We start from the raw sequence: 27,290 nt of genomic DNA, 5'->3' as shown, positions 1-27,290 counted from the left end.
ATGAATGAAGAAGAGAAATTGAATGATAGTTTATTGTTGGAGGAAATTCAACGCTGTCCTGGAAAATATTTCACACAATATCTTTATGGTATTTTTACTTTCATTTTCATTTCATTTTATAAAAAAAAAAAAAAAAAACTAACTTAACTAAAGTTTTTTTTTTTTTTCTTTGTTGAAATAAAGAGTTATTTCAAAATATTGGAAATATATTTTAAAATTTTTAATAAAATATATGAAATCAAGCAAAAAAATAATTTCAAAAAAAAATTTTTTTTACTTTTTTCATTTACTTATTTCAATGAAAAAGAAAAACTTTGGTTAAAATAATAATCTTTAATTAAAATAATAGTAATAATAATTTGGATTTGAATATTTATTCTAAATTAATTTTTTTAAAGAGAAATTATACATTTATTAAAATTAAATAAAAAAAAATTGAGCATTCATTAATTTATGGTATACTTTTAATCTTATAATATTTATGGTTTTTAGTGTTTTAATTTTTTTAAATTAGTGAGGAAAAAATTTTTTATTACGAATTTTATAATCATTTTATTATCATTGATAATTGATCAGTTTATCAAAGGTACTTTTTTAAGAATTTGTTCTATGAATGATCCCTAGATTTGAATACTGTTAAACAGTTCCAACTGATTATTTTAAAATAAAAAATTTATAAACCCCAAAACACTATTTGGTTCATTAAAAAATTCGTAAAATAAAAAAATAATGAATAAAAAAACAGAATATTTAATTAATTAATAAAAAAACAGAATATTTAATTAATTAATAAAAAATATTAAAAAATTTATTGCTAATTCATAAAAAAATAGAATTTTTCCTGATCATTTAATTAAAAAACAAAATTTTTAATTATTTAGTAAAAAAAAAAATTACTAAAAAAGATATTAATAATCAATTAAAAAGAAAACAAAATGCTTATTGATTATTTATTTATTTATTTATTGTTTATGTGTTTATTTCTTTCTTATTAATTTTTTTTTTTTTTTCATTTTTTTAGGTATATAATTAGTAAATTCTGTTATTTTGATATTTTTGTTAATAGGAAGAAATGTTTTTCCTTTTTCTTTTTTTTATATCTAATAATTTACATTTACAAAATAATTATACCAAACTATTAAGTTTACAAAAAAAAAAAAAAAAAAAAAAAGAAAGTAAAGAAAAGTAAGAAAGGAAATAAAATGTAAAATTGTACATAACAAATTATCTCTTCAACAAATGTAAAACATAAAAAAAAAAAAGAAAAATGAATTTTTTTTTAAATATAATTTGTTGGCAGTTTGTTAAACAATCATTTGTAAACTTTTTTTTTCTTTTTTTCACATTTAATATTTATCAAATAAATTAAGGATGTAAAGTACAATAGTTTAAAATGTGTTATTCATTCATTTTATATAATTTAAAAAAATATATATATATATTTGCATACTGAAATATTCGTATTTTTGTGATAAAAGATTAATTAATTATGATCAAATAGCGAGTTATTGATAAACTTTATCAAATTTCAACAAATTTGATTTATTAATTTAAATATTTAGAAGTAAATACACATTTTTAAAAAATAAAAATTCATTGTTTATTTTCAAAGGTACACTGATTAACCTACAATTGAATTTTTAACATAATTTCTTGTAATTTCATTGTCCATTGCCTTTTTTTTTTTTTTTTTTTTTTGTATCATAGCATTTTAAAAATTAATCAAATGCGTTAAAATAAAAAAGAATAAAATTTTGTCACAAAAATTTCTCATTGTTACAGTATAATATTAAATTATTATATTAGTTATTTAAATTATTATATTAGTTATCAGTGATAAAATTTCTCGTAAAAATTGATAAAAAATCAATTTCAGATAGAAATGAATCATTAAGTAATAATTAGCGTTTTTAAAAATGAAAATTAATTAAACATTTAGCTGATTGCTTCAATTGCATTATCTAATTCATTTGATAAATTTATTTTTTTTTTTGAATTAGTAAATGAAAATTTAAAATAAACTAAAATTATTGATATATATATATATATATATTTTGCAGAATTTTCTTATTTTTCTATGATTTGTTTCAAAAATTTTTTATTTATAAATTATTAAATATTTTTATTTATTTACTTTTTTCCTTTTGTATAATGAAAATATTTTGATTTTAGGAACTGATACAGTTGGAATAGTTGATTTATTAAATCGATTAATTCAAAGTAAAAATGGTTTTGAACTTGCAATCGAATGCCTTTCATGTTGGCAGGTTTGATTTCATTTCAGTTTGATTTCATTTCAGTTTGATTTTATTTCAGTTTGATTTCATTTCAGTTTGATTTTATTTCAGTTTGATTTTATTTCAGTTTGATTTCATTTCAGTTTGATTTCATTTCAGTTTGATTTTATTTCAGTTTGATTTCATTTCAGTTTGATTTCATTTCAGTTTGATTTCATTTCAGTTTGATTTCATTTCAGTTTGATTTTATTTCAGTTTGATTTCATTTCAGTTTGATTTCATTTCAGTTTGATTTTATTTCAGTTTGTTTTCATTTCAGTTTGATTTTATTTCAGTTTGATTTCATTTCAGTTTGATTTCATTTCAGTTTGATTTCATTTCAGTTTGATTTTATTTCAGTTTGTTTTCATTTCAGTTTGATTTTATTTCAGTTTGATTTCATTTCAGTTTGATTTCATTTCAGTTTGATTTTATTTCAGTTTGATTTTATTTCAGTTTGATTTTATTTCAGTTTGATTTCATTTCAGTTTGATTTTATTTCAGTTTGATTTCATTTCAGTTTGATTTTATTTCAGTTTGATTTCATTTCAGTTTGATTTTATTTCAGTTTGATTTCATTTCAGTTTGATTTCATTTCAGTTTGATTTTCATTTCAGTTTGATTTTATTTCAGTTTGATTTCATTTCATTTCAGTTTGTTTTCATTTCAGTTTGATTTTATTTCAGTTTGATTTTATTTCAGTTTGATTTTATTTCAGTTTGTTTTCATTTCAGTTTGATTTTATTTCAGTTTGATTTCATTTCAGTTTGATTTCATTTCAGTTTGATTTCATTTCAGTTTGATTTCATTTCAGTTTGATTTTATTTCAGTTTGATTTTATTTCAGTTTGTTTTCATTTCAGTTTGATTTTATTTCAGTTTGATTTCATTTCAGTTTGATTTTATTTCAGTTTGATTTCATTTCAGTTTGATTTTATTTCAGTTTGATTTCATTTCAGTTTGATTTCATTTCAGTTTGATTTCATTTCAGTTTGATTTTATTTCAGTTTGTTTTCATTTCAGTTTGATTTCATTTCAGTTTGATTTTATTTCAGTTTGATTTCATTTCAGTTTGTTTTCATTTCAGTTTGATTTTATTTCAGTTTGATTTTATTTCAGTTTGTTTTCATTTCAGTTTGATTTTATTTCAGTTTGATTTCATTTCAGTTTGATTTTATTTCAGTTTGATTTCATTTCAGTTTGATTTTATTTCAGTTTGTTTTCATTTCAGTTTGATTTTATTTCAGTTTGATTTCATTTCAGTTTGATTTTATTTCAGTTTGATTTCATTTCAGTTTGATTTTATTTCAGTTTGATTTCATTTCAGTTTGATTTTATTTCAGTTTGATTTCATTTCAGTTTGATTTTATTTCAGTTTGATTTCATTTCAGTTTGATTTTATTTCAGTTTGATTTCATCTCAGTTTGATTTTATTTCAGTTTGGTTATCTAAATTCTAGCAAATATTTAGCATTCTAGTGGTAAAGCATTTTACTTTAATTATTAAAAACAATCATTTAATTTAAAAAACAAAAAGATGAAAAATCATTCAAAATTCTCATTGATGATAAATTCAAATAAATAAATCAAAATGCGATAATAAACATTATTGATAGCTTATCAAACATAATTAAAGTATAAGATTATCAATTTATCATTTTTAACATATTTTCTCAAAAATTTCAAAAAAAAAAAAAAAAAAAAAATTGAAAGCAATTGAATTTTAGCTTTGTTAGCTTTTCTAAAACGCACAATTTCTTCTACATTTTTATATTTAGTTAAAAAAAAAAAAACAGCAAAATGTTACAAAAATTTTAATTTCACAAAACAAAACTAAATTTACATATATTTTTTTTTGTTTCTTTCAGCAAATTTGAACTTAAATATTATCACAAAATTCGATTAAAATCATTGATCATAAATTCTAGGAAATATTTAGGATTTAATTGGTGCAAATTATTGTTTGGAACCAATTTCAAGTGAACTTCAACAAACTGAAAGAGCACAGATCATATGCATATGCTTAAAATTTCTCAATCGTTTGTTGGATTATTCACCAAATGCTATAACTCGAATAAGAATTGATCATGAATTAAAAGGTAATTATTAAATTTTTTTAATAAATAATTAATTTTTAATTTTTAAGTTAATCTTGTTTATTTTGATTAAATTAATAAAATTAAATTAAATTAAATAATTCATATGCGATGAATTCTTTTCAATCTTTTTTTTTTTTTTTTTTTCGTCTTCTTCACTTTTTTCAAAATTTTGAATGAAATTTTAATGATTAATAATTGATGATAATTTGTTTGATAATTATTGATCATAAAGTCGTTTAAATCATACATTTCTTCAAATTAGAATTGAAAACAATATTATAGTAATAATTATTACTCAATTTTTTTTATATAATTCTTTTTTATAACTCTTAATGAAGTACTAAGTTAAAGTTAAACATTGGTAGATGCAAAGTGCAAATTAATTAATAAAATGTTTTTCTTTTCTTTTTTTTTTTTTTGAAATAAATGATAATAAAGTATATGGTAGGCATAAATGAACGGAATTAATTTTTATGTTAAAATATATTTAATTTTATTCAGTTAATTAGCTACAGTATTTAATTAATTAGTTAATTAAATTCGATTTCATCATTTAATTAGTTAATTAATTAATTAATTAGTTAATTAAATTCGATTTCATCATTTAATTAGTTAATTAATTAATTAAATTCAACCTGCTAACCTTATAATTTTTATAAACTACTTAAATTGAACAGTTAATTAATATAATTAATCGAATAAAGAATAGTTTCATTTTAATTATGAAATTATCATCGAAGAAAATTCATCAAAGGAATTTTTTTATCAAATCAATTATCACATAAATAATGATAAGCAATCACTAAAAATGCTGCTTTCAATTATCATAACTTATCCTTCTAATATCCTTTTAAATTCAAAAAAAAAAAAAAAACACTAATTATTACTTAATTCGTAATTTTTAATTGTAACTTGCAGACTTGCTAAAGTAGTAATTCACGTAGGATTCACGTAAAATTTATCGCCTCTATTTGTATTTGCTTATTTTTTATAGTAATAAAATTTGAAAAATGATCCGTTAAACTGCTGGCGTTATTATTTTAATCCAAAAGATTATACTTGAGAAATGAAATATGAAAATTATTCGAAATATAAAACCAATAAATTAATAAATGCGGTCAAGAGTGCATTTCAATCATTCATCAATTGTTGAAAATTTAACAAATCGTTTTCAATTCTTGTTGAATTCTTCCATCTAATTGCTACTATTTCAATAAAAGTTATAAATTCATTCTTCAAATTTATATTAATTCAATGTCAATTTCAATTGATCTTAAGAAAATTTCTATTATACAACAATAATAATAATATATGCTTAATTTGAATAAAACTAATTTGAAAAATAAAAATTTTTTAAATTATAAACGTTGATAAAATGAATATTTGCATGATTGTTATCATTTCCGGAATGATACATTTTAAAATTCGAAACTTTAAACTAACTTTACAACATTCACTTTAACAAGAAAAAAAGAACAAAAATTCAAGTAAATATTTTAGGTATAAAATTAAAAAAAAAAAAATGGAATAATTAATTTTAAAATTTCAACTTTTTAATGAACTAATTTTTATCGTACAACAGAATGTAGAAAAATATTAACAAAATTAAAAAATTTGTTAATGAATTGAAGCAAATTCATATTAACATCAAATATTTCATTTTGTTTTGCTTAAAAATTAAAATTTTAAAAATCAAATTTTTAAAACAAAAAAAAAAAAAAAAATTAAAAGATTTAGTGATTTGTTAGAATGTACTAATAACTAATCATTTTAATTAAAATTTTAATGTTTGTTTACAAAAAAAAAAAAAAAACTTTTGAATGCTTGAAAATTTCTAAATATTTGTCAATTTTATTTAATTTTAATGTCATAAAATGCAATATATTTTAATGTTAGTTTCCCACATTTTTTTTTTCTTTCTTTTTTTCAATTGATCTTTCCGCCATATGAAAAGCTTTCATTCAAATTTTACACCTAAATTCTTTTTCACTTAGTCATCAATCCTCATTAATACTTGCTAAGAACGCCAAAAAAAAAATATTATTTCCTTTTTTTTTTTCTTTTGTTGAATCAATATTGATAATTATTATTTATCATATCATTGATTTCAATTTTGAAAACTTTTTTTTTCTCTCTCTCTCTCTCTCTCTGAAAATTTCATTTTTCTATTGTGAATAGGTAAAAATTGCGCTTATAATCATTCACTTTTAATGTTTGAAAGAAATTTTAAAACATTTTGAAAAGCTTTTTACACAAATTAACTTTTAAATAAGGTTTAGAAATGCTAATCTTCTTTATCACTGATGAAAAATTAAGCTATTCTTATCAGTATTGTTAACAGAACATTTCATTGAGTTAATGATTTGTTAATTAAATTGAACTGAAGCGGAAATGACTCAGTACAAATGGAATTTTGCCTTATGCATTTTTGATTCATTTTTTTTTTTTTTTTTTCATAATTGATAAATTTGCTTTTGATTTTATTGTTCAACTTCATATCTCAATATTTTTTATTATAAATTTCAATTTTTTAAAAATACTCTCAAATGAAATATTATCGTTTCGGTGATTTTTTCAAATGAATTTAACAAAATTCTTTTAAATTCGTTCACTTTTAATACTCATTGTAGATATCTTTAATAAATACCTAATTAAAACCTAATTAAATGAATTATTATATTTTTTAAAATTGACCAATTTTAAATTTTATTCTATGATTGCACTAATATTTTTTATTTCAATTAGACGCACATTTGAAATTTGTTAAATTAAAAAAAAAAAAAAACAAAAAGCAAAAAGAAAGAAAAAGACGAAGAAATGCTATATTGAAATGAAAGAAAGTTACTAATTTCAATAAAAGAAATTTAATTTTGGCAATCAAATGCTGTACACATACTTTTTTTTTTGATAATTTAATATTTAAATTTTATGAAATATATTTTAGAGCCGTGAAATAGGTACGTTACGTCAACATGAACGTGTAGAAAAAATGATTAAGTTTGCATTCACTTCTAATATTATTTGCTTTTCTTTTTTTTTTGGAATTCTTAATTTTTACATTGGAAATTCTTCATAATTTTGCACTTATCATTTCACGTATTATACGTGTTAATTTATTTCATAAACTAGTTTAATATCCTAAAATGATTCAAATTTTTTGTAAAATTTAAAAAAAATTAAATTTATCATTTGAATTTAATTATTATAAAATTATTGGAAAAAAGAAGCAAATTAATTCAGAAATAAATTATTTTTTGGTTAAGTGAAATTAAAAATATTCATTTTCAAATTAGATTTTTTTAGACGAAGGAATTTATTTATCAACAAAAATGCTATTAAGCAAATTTTTGAATTTATTTTCATTTTTAACAATGAAAAAAGCTTATAATCTCTTAATGTATAAACAAGCGCAAAATGTCAGCGCTTTGTTTATTGGAAAGAATAAGCGATAGTAATTAGTAGGAACTTTTTTTTTTTTTTTTTTTTTTTGATTAAAAAATTTAGAAAATTTGCATTTTCTTTTTTTTTTTGAGAAGAAATTGTCAAAGAATTTAAATCATTTCAAACAAAAAAAAAAAAAAAAAAATAGAATTTCTATAATTTATGATTTATAATATTTATCACAAAAATTATCAAAACAACTAATCATTTCATATTATTATTCCATTTTATTTCCTCGTTTAATTTTTTTTTTTTCATTTCGTTTATTGAAAATTCGAATTTAATATTTCAAAAAAAAACTTAATTCTGATGTATTTTACTTCAGACAATTCCGCCATTCCATTTTAAAAGCGCTATTGGTATAATACATCACTTTGATACTTTACTTTCAGTGCTTTATTTTTCCTCTACTTATAAAAAATTTAATTAACTTTTACTCATTGATTTTCTACTTCTGTTATACTTAAATTAATTTTACTTTCATGTTACCACGTTTTTTTACACGTTTTTTTCACACGTGGCAGCGTATATATTCCATTCTTTATGTTTTGTCTGTTTCTAGTGATAAGTTAATTCCAATTCAAAATTTTAATTTTTTCTTCCTTTCTATTTTTACTCAAATTATTTAAATCTAAATCAATGGTACTTCATTTAATTTCATTTTTTTTTTGAAATGAAATAAAATATTTGACGGAAATTTTTTTTTTGTTAAAAAAACTTTTTTGTACGTATTGCATTAAATGTTGCATTTTGTTAGTGACATTTTCTTTTTTCTTTTTGCTTTTCTCTTTTTGAAAACATTAAAATGAATATTTGATGTACTTTACGTACACGTACGCTGCAAAATATTTATGTTATCGAGAATTGATTATCATTAATAATTTTAACGAAATAATTTTTATTTGAAATGTACAATAAAATTTTAGCTTTTATTATCAGTGATTATTATAACTGATAACTCTTGTGATAATCTTTTTGTTTTTGTTTTTTCCTTTGTATGTTTATTTTAAAATGCATAAAGTAATTTGGTGAATCTCAGATGAAATTCGTAATAAATTCTTTCAATCAAAATTTATTATACAATTATACTAATTAAAAATAATTAAAATTATAAATAAGCCATAGCTAACTAAATTATATTGTATTATTTTATAACTTTGATAAAATTACAAGAAATAAATCTCAACAAAAAAAAAATTACACATTTTTTTATTGGAAATTATTCAGAAAAGATAAAATTAATAATTATTATTTTTAAAATAAAAATTACAAAAATTAATTATTATTTTTTGCAGAAACAATTTTTCCATCTAAAATTTTCTGACCGATAAAATTTTGCGCTACTTGCAAAAAGCAAATTTTATTAATTAGAATTTTTATTTTTATTTGTTTTGTAATTTAAAATAATCTGAGCATTTTATTTACTTTATAATATAGATAGGTATGACCTTGGAATTGTAAATGATAATCTTCTTATATGAAAGTATCATGATATATGGATATAATTATTTATGCATTCTAATTTGAATAATTTCAGAATTGAATGTCAGCGAACGTGTCAACCAAATAAGGTATAATATTCTTTTACCTGTCCTTTCTCTCCCTTTTTTTTTTTTTTTCATAATTATCATTTATTCTTCTACTTTTTTTTCCCTTTAATTTCTATCTTTGATATAACCTTTCCTTTTTTTCTTTTTCTGATTTCATTTTAATTTCAGGTGAGAAAAGTTTGAAATGCTTCTAACTATTAATTTTGCTATATTTGCTATATTTAGATTTTTTTTTTTTAACGAATTAATGAATGAAATAAATTGTTTGTTTTTCTGTAAAAGTAAGTAACTTCAAATTGACTTGGTAATTTTATTTTTTTTTTTTTTTTTTAAAAAAAAAACATCTTTAATAATAATTTTGAAATTATCTTATTGCATTTTTCTCAAATTAATTAAAATATCTGGAAAGAAAATAGATGAGAAAAAATTTAATTATTATAAATGCTAGTTGAAATTAAATGAAATTAACTTAATTGCTATTTTTCAAACATATAAGATAGTCTCTTTTTTTTCTTTCTTAATTAAAAGTAATAACTTTTTTTTTCTCCCACAAATTTTACATTTTGAAAATTTTTAAAAGATATTTTATTCCATTTATAATCACTTTGTCGCCATTTTCAACAATGTAAATTCGAAGCGCTAATGTCGCATTCAATTCTAATCATTACTCTCTTTATATGTATTTTTATTTCATTTTTTTTCCTTCCATCTCAGTGCCAAATTCATTCGTCGTTTTTAATCTCTCAAACTATGATACTATTTTTTCTCAAAAATAAATCAATCATAAATTTTATGTTTTCCTAAGAGCACTCAATCTGTTGCTGTAAACAATAAATAACTTGATGGTACTACTATAGTTAGTAATTAAAATTAATAATATGCATTTCCGGTTTTAGCATTTCCTGAATTACCCTTTTCCTTTTCCATTATTGTCAACCAATCTATTTGATAAACAATAAACTTTTATGCTATTTTTCTATCAATTTAAATTAATTTAAATTTTATCAATTTAAATTAATTAATTTACAAACACGAAAGAAGAAAAAAATAATAATTTTCTTAAATAATTTTGATTTGTTTAACAGAAAATATTTTCATTTCTTAAAATATACTATTTATTACTTTGCTTCTTTCCAGCGAATGATGCATGCATGTCTTGATTAAATTCAAACTTATTTAAATTTCACTTTTTGCAGATAGTGATTAACAAAATTTTAATTTCACTTCGCGCTGCTTTATTAATCATTCACCTTAATTAATTTTAGTAATTTTAATTATCAGAAGTTGTCGGTTATTTAAACGAAATGTTTCGATGAATGCTATTTAAGCCTTCTGCAAATGTTACTTTTCAATTTAATCATTTTTAATTTTTCAATAAAAAGAAATATTTGCACATTTGATTCATAAATAATTAGTTATATTGACATCAATTTTATTAATTTTTTTTTTCTAAAACTATTTGATTAGTAAAATTTAATTTTTATGAATAATTTTACTCATTTTTTCAAAGTATTACAAAGTACAAAGTAATACTTTGAAAGATAATCGTAGTTTTTCAGCTAATCGATTGATCTATCTTTCAATATGTACACATTTCATATTATTCATACTTTTCACAAAACCCAATCAAAGCATTCATAAAATATTTGTTTGTCACTTATTTAAAAGTGATAAGCGTGAAAGCTAATCGACAAATATTTGTGCATACATTTCGCTTTATGATTTGTTGACTTTACTGATATCATTTTGATCACTTTGACAGACCAACTCTTACATTAAATTTATTTTTATAATATCATAATTAGTGAAAATTGAAAGGAAATTTTAAAAAAATGCTAGAAAATTTTGCTAAAATTGAAGAAAAATTTTTTTATTGAAAAAATGCCCGAAAATTTTACTAAATTTATCAAAATTATCAAAAAAAAAAAATTCATCCAATTTGTTAATATTCTTATTTTTCCTTAAAACATTGATTATTTTAATTAATTACTTTAAAATATAATTGTTATTTCTTCATTTTTTTTCCAGATTAGCTCATTTTCATTTTATTGCTAAAAAAATTTTACTAAATTTATCAAAATTACCTTTGGAAAACGATAACATTCATTGCTAAAAATATTTGATTGGTTGAAAGATAGCTAAAGAACTTAGTGTTAAATCGATACTGATAACAATGTTAATGCAAAATGATTAGATTTATTCTATGACTAATCATTTGTGTCACCCTTTTGTCAACTATGCTAACAAAACAACAATTACTTTAACATTTCATCTTTTTTTTAAAAAAAAAAAATCAGTACGGCTTATAAGAGATAACTCATTTTGCCCTTTACTACAAAAATATATATTAAAAATAATTTTATTTTATGTTATAAAGATTTTTGTTAAAAATTTATTAAATTTTCCAAAAACAAATGAAAAATTATTATAAATTTACATAAAATCTTTTTATTTTTAATTTGCAAAAAAAAAAAAAAAAAAAAAAAAAACAAAAAAAATTCATTTAATTAATTTGCATTGAGAAATTAATTAGCTAATATTCGTTTGTTTATTCGTTCTTTTTTTTTTCTTTAAGATTTATTTTTTTTTTAAAAAAAAAGAAAGTGGAAATGTGACATTTATAATAATTATAAATATGCATAAAATTACAGGTAACTATAATTAGTCTAATTATATTAGCTAAAATATAATTAAAATCTTTGGCTATAAAATGAGAAAATAGTAAATTTATAAAATTTTGATAAATAAATATATTAGTGTGATAAATTATAAAATTTGATAAATAAATATATTAGTGTGATAAATTATAAAATTTGATAAATAAATATATTAGTGTGATAAATTATAATTTTGATAAATAAATATATTAGTGTGATAAATTTATAAAATTTTGATAAATAAATATATTAGTGTGATAAATTTATAATTTTGATAAATAATATATTAGTGTGATAAATTTATAAATTTGATAAATAAATATATTAGTGTGATAAATTTATAAAATTTTGATAAATAAATATATTAGTGTGATTTGATAGATAGATTTTTCTTACTATACAATTTGGATGATTTCATATAAAAATGAACAGTTGACATTGTCTGACAAAATTGATGACATCTATTATTCATGTCAAAAATGCTCTGTCTAATTCTCATCTGTCATAGCATTTAATCCCTCATCTGTCAAAGTATTAATGATTTAAACTTGTCACTTCATCACTATTCAGACACAAAGAAACGTTTTATTAATAAATACAAATGACACTTTTCTTTTTTTTTTTTTTAAATTTATATTTTATCTCAGTTGTATTTTTTATGAGCAATTTTTATAATTTGAAATGAAAATTTAAAAAAAAAAAAAAAAAAAAAGACCTATTTAATATTTTTATGAACGATTTATAATTTGAAATAAATGTAGTATCATATATCAAATGCAATATTAATATAATTGAAATGATTTGAATATTAAACAAAATTAGCAACTAATTATTGAATTTCAAAAATTTAAACTATTTAAAAAATTTGTTTATTAGGAATACAGTTGTTAATACAGCGTTTACAACATCTAATTCAATGCAAAAAAAAGAAAGAAAAGAAAGAAATAGAAAAGCATGAAATCATTTTGTATAAAATAGCAACAAAATTTTGCTCAAAAATTTCAATCAAGGCCAAAATTTGAAGAGAAGGAAGTGAAATTTCAATTTGTTTGTGCAATAAATTGAAATCTGAAAGCAAGCGTGAAGGATATTTATTTCATATGACACAATTTAGTGAACAGCAGGAGGTGAGGAAAAATGTTAGAATATTAAATTTAAAACTGGCATAATAAATTTTTGATCTGTTCATTTTTTTTTTTTTTCCCCCCCCCCCTCCCTCTGCAAACAATCAATTAATAAAATAAACTATATAAATTAAGATATGATTTGTTATCATAATTTATTTGATTAAAAAAAGTGATTAAAAAAAAAAAAAAAATTACAAAATTAAATTTTGATCAGAAAAAAAAAAAAACGAAGAAAACAATAAAATTAATTAAAATCAAACATTTTATTAGTATAAATTAATTATTTTATTTATAATGTTAGTTGCATTTATGCTATAATTGAATAAATTATGAATGACATTAATTACACGTAAAATTATTAGCTAAACGTCAAATGCTAACGTAAAAAATTTATTAACGTCATATGTTATAAAGCTATAATCCAATATGCTTACAAATTTGAAATATTAAAATAAAGAGAAGAAATAAATCATTTCATACATTTTTTTTTCTTTTTTTCTTTTTCCCTCTCTCTCTCTCTCTTTCTTTCTTTCTTTTCTCTCACAATTTTTTCATTTTATATTTATGCAAACAAATGATGAAAAAGGAATATAAATGCATTTGAGAGTTATTAGTCATCCTTATAACCTATGCCATTATGCGCTTTTATGTTCGTACAATGACAATGTCAAACTTTTACTATCTTCGAGAATTTCACAAATGCAAATTGTTTGATAATATATTTCTCGAGATCTATATCATATAATTTTATTTAAATGGATGAAAATTTTGTGTTTTAATAATTTTATTAGAAATATTTTAATTATTTAAATTTTTTTTTTTTTTTGTTATAATGCAGCTATTTTATATTATTTAGTTAATTCAAAATATATATTTTATTTCTAAAATTAGCCTAGTTTAGTTCAATTTTTTTTTTTTTTTTCACATATTAATAAGTAACTTTTTTGATTTGAACATTTTTTATGAATTCGATCAAATTATTCAGCTCTTCCCTCTCTCTCTCTCTCTCTCTCTCTCTCTTTCTCACTTTTTAAGCATTGTTAAGCTTTAGTTATGCTTATAGATTGTTGATGATAAACAAAATATTATTTTAAAAATGAAATTATCATATCGAAATTATCTCATAGTTTTTCGATTTTTTTTTTTCTTTTTTATTAGCAATTAGCATTGCATTTTATGATTATTTGCATTTTTTGGTGAGATAATTTTTTCTTTTTTTTAACTGTTTTTTCTTTCAATTTTTTCTTCATTTTTAATTTTTCAATTTTCTTTGTTTTTTTTTCTCGAATTTTGCAATTTATCTTCCTTTTATTTCATCTTATTTCCATCATTTCATTGAAATATTTCATTCATTGTTTTAAATTCTTCCTATTTTCATTTTACACTTTTAAATTCATTCGTTAATTTCATCCCAGTTATTCAATAACAATGTTTTCGTTTAATAAGTAATACAATGGATTAAAAAATGGAATTTATTCAAATTATTTAAAATTATTAAAATTTTGAAAATCAATCATTAAACGAATAAATAATCAACTAATCATTCTTCTGATAAATCGATCATTCATTAAAGATATTGCCAAGTAATTTATCAAAAATTAGAATTAGTAATTTTTAATTTGATTATATTTGAAGTGCTTTCTTTATAATTATACTAACTAATTTTATTGGAAGAGATAAATGCTAGCCAATAAATAATTCGATTCATTGATCCATCATTTGATGAAAGATAATAAAAGGCGCTATTGTCTGATGAATGAATAATTTCTTTTTTTTTTTTTTCATTCTTCTCGTTTTCTTGAATTAATTTTATTTTAATTTACAAATTCTAATATATTCCATTAATCTAATCTAAACATTCACTAAGTTAATCCAACGAGTATAATTTCATTTTCTCATTATTAAAATTAACAAAAATGTCTTAATTAACGATTGATAATTCTCTTTGCCATTACTATTATTATGCTAGGTTAATTTCCATTTGCGCTTTGCGCTATAGTCAAGCAATAAACTGAGTTATATGCTTACTTTAACTTTTAGTTTACACTTTTAATGCTTATGGAAGATGAAATAGAATGAAATGTTTATTAAAATAGTATTATTTCATTTATTATTCTTTCTATTTTGATAGCTTTCATTTCATTTCTTATAATAATAATAATTTAAATTTTCTCAATTCACTTATTTCAATTCATTTATTCGTTTCTTAGCTTTTAAAATGCTATTTTGCATATTGCTTTTCAAATTTATATCACATTCCTATTTTCAGAAGCTAAAAATACCAATCATTCTTTTTTCCTTTTTATATATAATAGCAAAAGTCAAATAACAAAAAAAAAAAAATGCTAATGTGGAATGCTTAGAACATAGGTTTAAGCTTAAAACTGAGAGCTATACAAACTTTTTTCAATCTTCTATTTTTTTTTTTTTTTTATCATTACTTACGTGATTCAGACATGTGTCATACAAAATGTAATATAGTTTTTATCTTATCAATGCTATCAAATAATTTCTTATCAATAAAGAAAAAGTTTACAATTATGTTCCAAAATTGTAACATTTTGATTAAATTTGTTTATAATACTAAAAGAATTGACTGTTTGTAATTCTGTTACAAAATTAATTTTCTAGAAAAAGAAATTAGTGATAAATAAAAATAATTAATTAGAGGGCAGATTTTCAGATTGAAAAAATTTGAAACTTTTGTAAACGAATATTTGAATTACAACGAATGAATTAGGCAGTTAAATGATCAATTTAAATTATGTCATAGGTCATTTCTACAATGGTCAATGTTCTGCCCCTATCCGATGGGCAAACAGTTGTGTCATTAGATCAGAAACTTTTTCTTTTGAATATAAAAAAAAAAAAAAAAAATTTAGCATTCATTTCAGATTTTAATTTAATCAGCGAATTTAAAAAATTAAAAAAAAAAAAAAAAAATTGCATTAGTAACTTGTATTTCATTGCAATTATTCTATATATTAATATATTTTTTTCTCATCAAAGCGATGAAAATTTTGGTATAAAAAATTTTGCTAATTAAAATTTAAAAAAAAGAAAAAAAAAAAACTGAAACTAAAATAGCAAATAATAAGAGTGTGAGATAACGGTAAATTTTATCAGCAATTTTACAAATTTATCATATCAGTAAAACTTCCTACACATTATTAACTACTCATACTTCTCATCTATAAACTTTGCATATATTAGAGTTAATTTAATAATAAAATAAACTTTCTAATCGATTAATCTATTTATTCAAATTCTAAGATTATCAAATCTGAAATAATTAATTGAAATGAGATCAATATGATAATTATTGATTATATTTGATTTTAATTTAGTTAAAATGTATAGAATGACTAGTTCTGAGCTTTGTAAATGATAACTGAAAGATTTTTTTTTTTTTTTTTTTTAAACGAAAAATTAGGTCATACGGTTAAGATGAACGGTGAATTGCGCACAATTTCTAGCAATTCACGGGAAATCAAAAATCATTTCATCCCGAAATGAGCGTTCTGTTCATTTATTTATTTATTTATTTACTTATTTATTTGTTTACTTATTCTCATAAACAAATTTTCATAAAAAAGCAACTCATAACATTTTTATTTACTCATGATAAAGCATGAAATTCATCATTCAAGAGAAATCATAGAAATTATTTGCATTACAATTTTGCTTTAATTTGATTGTTTTTCTCTTACAATGTTACAAAGTATATTTATGCTTTTATATTTAATCATATTAATCATACTATCATTTATTAATTTTATCACTTAAAAACTGCCCAACTATATCAGTGCTACAACAATATGGGAAAAATAAACTTTAGATATGAAAAAAATAAAACAGATAAAATCAATTCGTGGGATAATTTTCGTTAAATTAAAGTGTGAATTAATTAATCTTAAAAAAAAAAACACATATTTATTATTATTACTATTATTATTATTGTTATTATTGCTCTTGTTATTATTATTATCAACTGCTGTTACTGTTATCAATCGCTATTATTTCTATTAATTTTATCATTATTGTTATTATTATTATTATTAATACATATTATTATTAAATTATTATTATCAGTGATTTTATGCTAAATCTGAATAAAATTTAGGAAAGAAAAAGAAGAAGAAAATAATAATAATAATAATAATTTGAAACATTTTTCAGGGCATTGTTGAGCAGTGGAACATTTGGTGAATTTGATCGTGAAATAAGCGAACAAATTGAACACTGGCAATCAGGCCATCATCAAAATGATGATATATGCATAAGAGGTGATTTTTTTTTAAAAAATAAAAACAAAATTTTCACTTTTTTTTTTCTTCATTTAATTTAAAAAATTAATTTTAATTAACAAAAAAATTTTTTTTTCCACTTCAAATGATTGAAATTTAAAAGATTAAAAATAGAAAATTTCATTTTTTTTTTTTTTTCTTTTTGCAGCTCGGTCATCATCATTTGCAGAAGCTGAAGATTCAAATTCATTCACTGAAGAAAGTGAAGAAGACGACGACAACGACAACGACAGCTATCGGATGGCTTCTGTAGAAACGGTTCAATCATCACAAACTTGGAATAATAATGTACTGATATTTTTTTTAATTTAAATTTTTCAATCTTTTCATAAATTATTCAAAAAGAAAAAACAAAAAATAAATTTAATGTATTAAAAAAAAAAAAAAAAAAAAAAAAAAACAATAGCTAATATTAAGCTTTATTAATACATTTGCAATTAAAAAAAAATTTGATAAATTGTTTAAAAATTTTTGAGAAAAATTAAAAAAAAAAAAAAAAATAAAGAAACCAGTTATGAAATTTTGAACTCTATATATACATATTTTGATAGAAGATGAAGAGTAGCTTAGAATTAAATTAACAAATTTAATCCAAATGTGAAATTGTTTGTGTAAAAGAAAATAAATTTCATTAACTAGTAAATAATGGAAAATTCCATTTAAAAAGTTTGTGAATTAAAATATTACTAAAAATATTCCACTGATACATATAAAATTTCAATTTAAAATGATTCAATTTAAAGAGTTATATAATATTAAAGGATGTTGTGAAAATAAAAATTATTTGATGCTATCTCATGCATTAATTTGTTCTTTAAATTTAAACATTTTTAGTTACTGCATTTAACCGTTTATCATTTTATCATTAAATTTCCATTAAAATTTTATCAATTTCTGATGATAAATTGATATTCATATTTTTTTTTTCATTTACTAGAATTAACTAATTTAATTTTTTCAAATCAAATCCTCCCTTTTTTTTTTTTCATTTCTCATTCATTTAAATGTTTTGTCAGATAGAATTTTCAATTTTATTTCACAAATTTAAAATAAAATAATCCTCAGATAAAATTACAATATTCCAGTATTCCTGATCCAGTATTTATAATAATACTAAACTATCATTTTTTTTTTTTGTCTCAACAATATTATTAAATTTTTTTTTTTTGCATTTATTAAAATTAAATTTTAGACATTGGATGATTCATGCTACAAGGATAATGCACTTGTACAATTGATAAATTTATTAAAGAATAAAACCGATTCAGTAAATGCTAATAATGTTGAGCAATTAGTTGAAGCATTGTTACTTAAATGTAATCCGGTAAATTATTTTATTCTTATTTAAAAAAAAATTTTTTTTTTTTGAATTTTTTTTAAAATGAATTATTAATTTAACATTGAAATATTTTTAATTAAATATTGTTTTAATAATTAATCATTGAAATATTTTTTTTAATTTAATTATTTATTGCTATTATGTCATTTTTTTTTTTTTTTTTTTTGAAATACTTTTAATTTAACATTGTTTCATTGTTATTTTTAAATAAAACAATTATAATTTTGATTTTTTTGTTTTAAAATTTTATTACACTTTTTATTTATTTTTTTTTTTTTAAAAGAATGATGCTGAAATGATAATGGAAATGACAATTGGAGGAAAGATTAATGACAAAAAGGATGAAATTATTGAAGGTAAATGGTAAAGTATTATTTGTAGATTCAATATTGTTGCAATTTTTTTTTTTCTTTTGTCTTGTTTTAATTTTTTAAGAAATTGAAATCACAATTTTTTTTTTTTTTAATTAAAAAATAAATTGATAAAATAGTTTAATAGACGAGATTGTAAGATTTTACTGGTGAGCAAATGTATTCAATTTAAATATGAATGTATCAAATGATCGATTAATAATTAATCATTGAAATTTAAATAATCATTGAAAATTTTTTGAGATTTGGATATGATTAAACCATTATTTTTTCTTGTCGAATAGTTGAGAGAAATACGGAAGAATATTCCGGTTTAAAAAAAAAAAAAAAGCTTGAAAATTTTATGTCACATTGAATCGTTGCGTTTTTTCACTTTTTTTAATTTGTTTATTTTGAAAAAAAAAAAAAGAGAGAAGTAGTATTTTTAAGAATTATTATCCTAAAATTGAATAATTTTATTCATTTGTTGGAAATTTTACAGTAATTTTTGGAAATTATAAATAAATGAAATAATTTAATCTTTTCAATTCAGTTCCATAAGAATTTTATTTAGTTTAACTTCTCATTTACAAATTTAAATTTTATAAAATTTCACTTTTTTTTTCTTTTTTTTTTTTTGCAGCAACATCTATACTTGGTACAACGCTACCAAACGTACTTTCATCAACTTCACCAGCACTACCACCAGCACCACCACCACCGCCACCGCCACCACCACCACCGCCACCACCGCCACCACCACCGCCACCACTGCCACTATCATCAGAAAACACTGGTGGACTGTCACCTCCTTTACCATTTCAACTAAATGCTAAAGGTAGCAAATTGTTACCAAAGAAAAAATTGGATATACCGAAAGCATTAAAACCGAAAGCTATGCCTAAAGCTGGTTCACAAATGAAACAAATTCAATGGACTAAAATACCCGTTGAAAAGGCTAATTTTACAATTTCAAAATGAAAACTAAAATTTTACAACATTGGAAGAATTAATAAAAGGATCTCTTTTTTTTTTTTTTTTTTCAAGACTTTTTCTTTTTAATGAGTGCAAAATTTTTTTAGTTTCGAATTTTTTCTTAATTATTCTAATTTACAGATGTTTTAAACTAAAAAAATTCTATCCACCAATTTTTAATTTTTATTTAAATAGAAGTTTAATTTAAAAAAAGGTTTGCCTAGAGAAATAATAGAAGGAAGATGAAAAAGAGTTTCGTCAAATTATGTAATTTGATAATTTAAAGTATCCAATATCTCTCTATTTTTTTTTTTCAATTAGTAAAATTTGAAAATATTTTAGGTAATTGGCGATGGTATGCAAAAAATTCATAACGTTTGGATGTCTTCTGCACGACTCTCTGAAAATGGTATCATTTCGATGTAAATTCGATGTAAACTTTTATTAAATTAAATTTCTGAAAAATTCAGCCTAAGTTTATAATTTTATTTCACTATAATTAAGATGAAACAATTAAAAAAATTAAAAAAAATTTACTTTATATGAAGAAAAAGAAGAAAAGAATTTTCTACGACAAAAAGTGAAAATGTGAAATTTGCTAATTTGGTTGGATAACTTTCTGTTCATAATTATCTTTCTATAATATTCCTACAATTTCAAAATTTCAATTGTTTAGTTTTTTTTTTTTCCGATAAAATTAAAAAAAAAAAAAAAGAAAAAAAGGTTTTCTATTATCAATTTGATTGGTTATTTTTTATTTTATTCTAATTTTTACATAAAATCTTTTTTCTTTTTTTAAAAAAAAAAATTAGAGTTATTTCATTTAAAAAAAAAAATGATTTCAAAGTTTTTTCATTCTAACTTTTTTTTTTTTTTCAATTTTCAGAATTACATCTTAATTTCGATGAATTAGAATCAATGTTTAGTTGTACTGCTGTTAGAACATGCACTGATACATTAAACGTAGAACGACGTAATACACGGAAGAATGCCGTAATTACTTTATTATCACATAAACGAAGTTTTAATGTGAGCATTTTCCTAAAACAATTTAAAGAAGGTAATTTAGCTTTTTAATTTCTCCTTTTTTTTTTTTTTTTTTTTCCTTTTCTTAAATTAATTATTTTTTTTTTTATTTTTGAAATATTTTTTATGATAATTTAAAATTAAAATAAGATAGGATGTTAAAAGAAGGTAATTTAGCTTTTTAATTTCTCCTTTTTTTTTTTTTTTTTCCTTTTTTTAAACTAATTATTTTTTTTTTTATTTTTGAAATATTTTTTATGATAATTTAAAATTAAAATAAGATAGGATGTTAATTTTAAGGTATATTTCAAATTATCGAAAATGTTCGAAATGGAAATGGTGAATTTTTTGGTCTTGAACGATTAAATAATCTTCATGCTATTTTACCTGATAATGAAGAGGTAAATATTTTCAAGTTTTTTATTTTTTTATAAAATTGCATTTTTTTTTTCAAAAATTGTTTAATAATAAGTGATATCAGCTAAGGCATACAATTTTTGTAAAATTTTAAAAAAAAAAAAAAAAAAGTAACTTATGTTTTTGCCTTAATGTAAAGTTAAACAAAGAATTATAGTTGAATTTGAAATAGAATTGATAATTTTATTCGTTGCTACGACATATTTTTTTTTTTTTCCTAAAATAAAATTTAAATGTAAATTTAAATGAAATTATTACAGATTGAAATTTTACGAGGATTTAGTGGTGATGAATCACAGCTTGGTATTGCCGAACAATTCTTTTTAAATCTATTAACTGTATCAGACTATAGGCTTATCTTAGATTGTATGATTTTAAAAGAGGAATTGAATATTGCTTTCGAAACTTTGCTACCTCATATTGATACTGTAATTAACAGTTGCATAGGTTTGTTTTTGTTTAGTTTAATTAATGCAAATATAAATTAATAATTAAGTAATGCATTAGGATTTGAAAGATAAATTAATTTTAGATAATTAAATAAATAAAGAGAAATTGTGAAAAATTTTCTAATTATATTTGAAGTGTTTAGTAGAAGAAATATTTTTAAATTTTTTTTATTTTTAATTAATTTCTTCGATTATTAAATGTATTAGTTAGTTAGTTGTTTGAGTAAGTGTTAAAGATATAAAATGCATGCAAAAATGCATGCTACCTTCATTAAAATGCAAATTATGATAAATAATTTTTAAATATAATTTTTTTTTTTTTTTTTTTTTTTTGTAATTTCAGAAATTAAAGAAAGCAAAGCATTGCCAAAAATTTTTTGTATGCTTGTACAAATTGGTAATTTTTTAAATGCAAATGCAACATTTGGAAATGCTGCCGGATTTAAATTGAATTCGCTTTGGAGAATTTTGGATGTAAAAGGAACGCAAAAAAGTATTACACTTCTACATTTCATTGCAATGGTTAGATTTTACTTTCAACCGGAACCGGAAATTATAAAATGAAATAATAATATATGCAATTCATGACAGATATATTTATCATTTAAAAATTAAATTAAATAATATAACTCCTTTTTTCTTCTTGTAGAAATTCAGTTATTTTAAAATATCATATAAAATTGGATAAAAATTTAAAATTGTTGAATAATTTAAATAATTCGAAGAGATAATTTTTTTTTTTTTGCATCGGCGTTATAAAAAATATTTTTTCCTATTTCGAATATAATTTAACAGTTACTTCTGTTACTTTTGAATTACTTTAAATTTAACTTATCAGTTAGTTATTTTTTTTTTTTTTTCTAGCAAGATCGTGAATGCACAGAAAAATTACTGAATGAGCTGTTAACAGTACCAATAGCTGCAAGGTAATATTATTAATTTTTAATAATAAAATTATTATTTAAAAAAAAAAAACGATTTAAAATAATTTTATATATTTGTAAAAAGCAAAAAAATTGTTCAAATTACATTTTTAAATTTTGTTATTAATTATATGTTTGCTTATTGAACTGTGTTTGTATTAAATTAAATTTTACATTTTAATTATTTGTAATTTCATTAAATTGCACTGAACAATAAAACATTTTGTTCATTGACATTAGAATCAGATATAAATAAATTTTAAAAACACTTTTTAGATTATCATTGGAATCAATTCGAAATGATGTTCGAACAATTCGTGATAAACTGATTAATATAAGCATTGAAGTAAGAAAACGAACTGATAACCATTTTTTTGAAAATATCAACCAGCATTTTATGGTATGTTTCAATTTCTGTCTCTTTTTTATTAGCAATTAAAAAAAAAATTTTTTTTTTTTAAATTTTATTATTCATTGCATTATTTGTTCATTTATTACATTTGATAATTGAAGTAAAAATTTTGTTAAAAATTTCGAATTTTGAATCGAATAAATTTTTATTACCCTAATTGTTTGCATTGCATTAAGCATTTGAGGAAATATTTTTTCAAAATTTATCTACAAATCATATATTTGAATTATTTTATTAAATCATTTCATTTATTACATTTTTCTATCCATGCAAATGTAAAAACATTATATTATTAGACATAACTCTAATATAGTTTAAAGGAAAAAAAAAAAGATTAAATTAGTTAAACTTAAGTCAAAAAAAAAAGAAAATTGTGAAGAGTTAAATAAATTTAAAATTTCAAGAATTCACAACAACATATGGAAAATATGCAAGAGCAATTAGAGCAAATGGATCAATTAATTTCCTATTTGGCAGTATATTTTTGTGAAGATGAAAAACATTTCAAAATTGAGGAATGCTTTAAAATATTATCAACATTCATCTGTAGACTACGTGATGCGCTAAATGTATGATATTATCATTTTTATTTTAATAATAATAATAACAATTATATTTACTTTTAATAATTAGTAATTTTCTATATTTCATTTAACTTATTCTTATGTAAAAAAAAAAAAAGAAAAATCTAGCAAAATATTGTATAGGGAATGTTTTTAATTCTATTTGCAAATATTTTACTCAAATTTGAATTTGATTGAAAAACAAAACTTGCTTAATTAATTTGTCAATTTTATTTTTCTTTTCGTTTTTTTTTTTAATTTCACAAAAAGTTTCGCTAACAAAAATAATAATTATCTTCGGAATTCCTGTATATTTAGAAATGAATAAATTAATGAATGTTTTTGATTATGTATCAAATTAGATTTCTTATATTTTCATTTATTAAAATAGAAAATAAATTAATAAATTCAACTTTTAAATTGCTATATTTTTGCATATTTTTCATTCAGGATAATGAAAAACGCACAAAACGATTGAAGCGTTTGGATGAAAAAACAAATATGGAAAAAATGATGCCGAATAATTCCTCAGAGTTTAATTTACTAAAGAAGATAAACAATAACAATAATGATACTGATAATGATAACAACAATAATAGAACATTGGAAGAACTTCTGGAAAGCAAGTAAGCTTGAAATTTTATTATGATAAAAATTTTTAGGCAAGTTAAGTAATACTAAGGTATTCGTAATGTATTTGATTTGATATATTTACTTTTAAATATTTGCGCTAATACATTTTAAATTTTACAAAACTGATACAATTCTATCATTTTTTTTTTTAATCGAGTAGTGGCGCAAATGTTTAAGTAAATGTATAACGATGGGAAATGATTGTGTTAATTCATTTTTTCTTTTTTTTTTCTTTGTTACCTATGAAATACTATCATCAATTTTTGAGCAATAATGTTTAAAGAAGTAAAAAATAAAAAAATAGAAAATTTGACAGTTTAAAAAAAAAAAAAAAAAAACATACATTACTAATTTTTCATATATTTGATTTAGTACTCATTCGAATATTCGTCACTCTCGACCTCGTTTAAATATTAATCCAACAAATATGCTAGTGAAATTATCAAATGATGATGAGAAGAAAGATCGTAAAATTATTCATCGAACAGTTCGTAAGCTAAAGGATGATATACCTGATGAGGTAAGAGCATTTATATTTTAGTATGAATTTTTATCAATGATAATTTTATTTATTAATGAAACAAAATTGATACAATTTTATCATTTTTTTAATTCAATTTTTAATTACTCACTTACTGCTATTATATATTCTTTCGTTTTTTTTTTCTTCTGCTAATAATTTTGTGATAAATTAGAGCGATATGTCACCAATTTTGAAATTACGAAAACAATCACGAAATAAAAGTGATGCATATTTGATAAGACATAGTCAAAATTTGGATGAATTTTTGGAAGTAGCTGAAAGAGTGGAAAAAGAAGCTGTAAAACAACATGTTGAGGTGAGAATTATTATCATTATCATTATCATTATCATTTTCTTCATTCAGAAATCACTTTTTTTCTTTTTTTTTTTTCGTTAATTCTTTTTCGAATTTAAACTTTTATTTAAATTTGAGAATTAATAATTTATTTTTTTAGTACAACAAAGAAATGCCTGATGAATTAATTGAAATGACACCTACATTTTCAACTTCTACAGGTTATAAAATATTTTATTCGTTTAATGTCAAATCGGTTCTAAAAAAAAAAAATTTTTTTAATGAAATTATTTAACTACAATAATTATTACAATAATAATAAGCACAGGTTTTCTTTTTTTTTTTTTTTTTCTAAGCTTTTTCTAATGACTTTTTGTTCTTTGTAACTTACTGATTATCATAAAATTTATCTGTTACATTAAGTAAAATATTTGTCTAAGTTATTAATAGCAAAATATCAATAATTTATCGCATAAAATTGTTACTTTAACCGTACTACTACTAAAATTTTAATAATATTAAAACATTGAAGTATTTTTAAACTTTAATCATTAAAATATTTTACTCATTGCAATATTATAAATTCTTCTTTCTTTCAGAAGATTCATCATCAACAATGATAAAAGTTGAAAGAATGCCATCAAATAATATTAATTTAGAAGAAATAACATCAATCAATAATAATTCAATAAATAATATAAAAAATAATGATAAAATTACAACAATACTTTATTCAATGGATAAAATGAAACAACGAGTTGCAATGGAAAAAACTACCGAAATTCCATTATCAAAGACAATTCGTAATGTACGAACAATGAAATCAATTCAAACTTCCAATGAACAATCACGAAATTCGTTATCATATCGAAATAAATTATCAACAATTCCATCATCACATAAATCGATGTCACAACAACAACAACAACAACAACAACAACAACAACAGCAGGAACAACAACAATCATCTAATAACAACAAATCAACATCCATTTTTGCTACACAATTTAATTCAACAAATCAAAAAATTGAAATGCTGGATGAGATATGTTGTAATGAATCAAAAAATCTTATCAATTCGAAATCATCAATACAATCTGGCAAATTATTCAACACTACTACCACTACTACTGCTAATACTACAAATACTAATACTAATACTACTACTGCTAGTACCAACAAAGAAACTATGATAAAACGACGTAATGAAAAAATGTTAACAAATAAAAGTGAAATAATCTCAACAAAAACTAACAAAGGTATATCAACTCGAAAGTTAAATTCTGGTAATACAACTACGAATAATTTATCAAATGTTATGGCTACAAAAAATTCAACAACAATACGTATGCCAAAGAAATCAATGATTACTTCTACAACTACAGATACTGAGATACCGTGTACGTCAAATTTATCAACAACGGAAAATTCACGTACTACTAATACATTTCATCCATTAAGTAATCAAAATGAGCAAAATATTGATTCACAAACATTTTGGCGGAAAAATCATCGAACAACGTATGCTAAATCAAATTTAGTAACAATAAAAGGTGCATTACAATCAAATGATAATAATTCACATTCTACTATTTCACCAAATAATGATCCATCATCATCATCATCATTATCATCAACATCAAAATTAGGTCACGTTATAACACGTCCAAAATCAGCTCCACAACGAACAATAATTGGTGGTGCAACATCATTATCACGTGTAGTACCACCACGTTCATCACCTTCCACAACACGACGACCTGTAAAAGGAATAAATAAATCTGGTCAACAAGTGTCAACTTCAACACCTACGACAACAACCGGTAGTTCGCATAATAATAGAACAATGAAACGTACCGATTCCTGTAGCACTGCTTCAAGACCTTTGTTAATTAAAACTGGTACTGTATCAAAACCAAGGTGGAAATAA

At 20.7% G+C, this 27,290-nt stretch overlaps 1 protein-coding gene across 1 annotated transcript; it reads left to right on the top strand.

The window, feature by feature from the left end:
- On the top strand, window positions 1–27,290 carry Bma-exc-6 (Uncharacterized protein; the record flags this gene model as incomplete). Its single annotated transcript, XM_043077767.1, has 22 exons — window positions 1–88; window positions 2,173–2,267; window positions 4,214–4,373; window positions 9,352–9,385; window positions 17,328–17,434; window positions 17,604–17,743; window positions 18,648–18,779; window positions 19,078–19,150; window positions 19,788–20,101; window positions 20,462–20,528; window positions 21,006–21,179; window positions 21,446–21,546; window positions 21,823–22,009; window positions 22,355–22,533; window positions 22,876–22,937; window positions 23,211–23,334; window positions 23,751–23,915; window positions 24,360–24,535; window positions 24,915–25,062; window positions 25,238–25,381; window positions 25,521–25,581; window positions 25,960–27,290. The coding sequence occupies 22 exons, from the start codon at window positions 1–3 to the stop codon at window positions 27,288–27,290; spliced, it is 4,062 nt and encodes a 1,353-aa protein (XP_042933701.1).

Source organism: Brugia malayi (assembly GCF_000002995.4).
Source record: "Brugia malayi strain FR3 genome assembly, contig: Bm_v4_Chr1_scaffold_001, whole genome shotgun sequence".
Taxonomy (NCBI): Eukaryota; Metazoa; Nematoda; class Chromadorea; order Rhabditida; family Onchocercidae; genus Brugia; species Brugia malayi.
The sequence above is the reverse complement of the archived record's forward strand: the minus strand, read 5'-3'. Positions and strand labels throughout refer to the sequence as shown.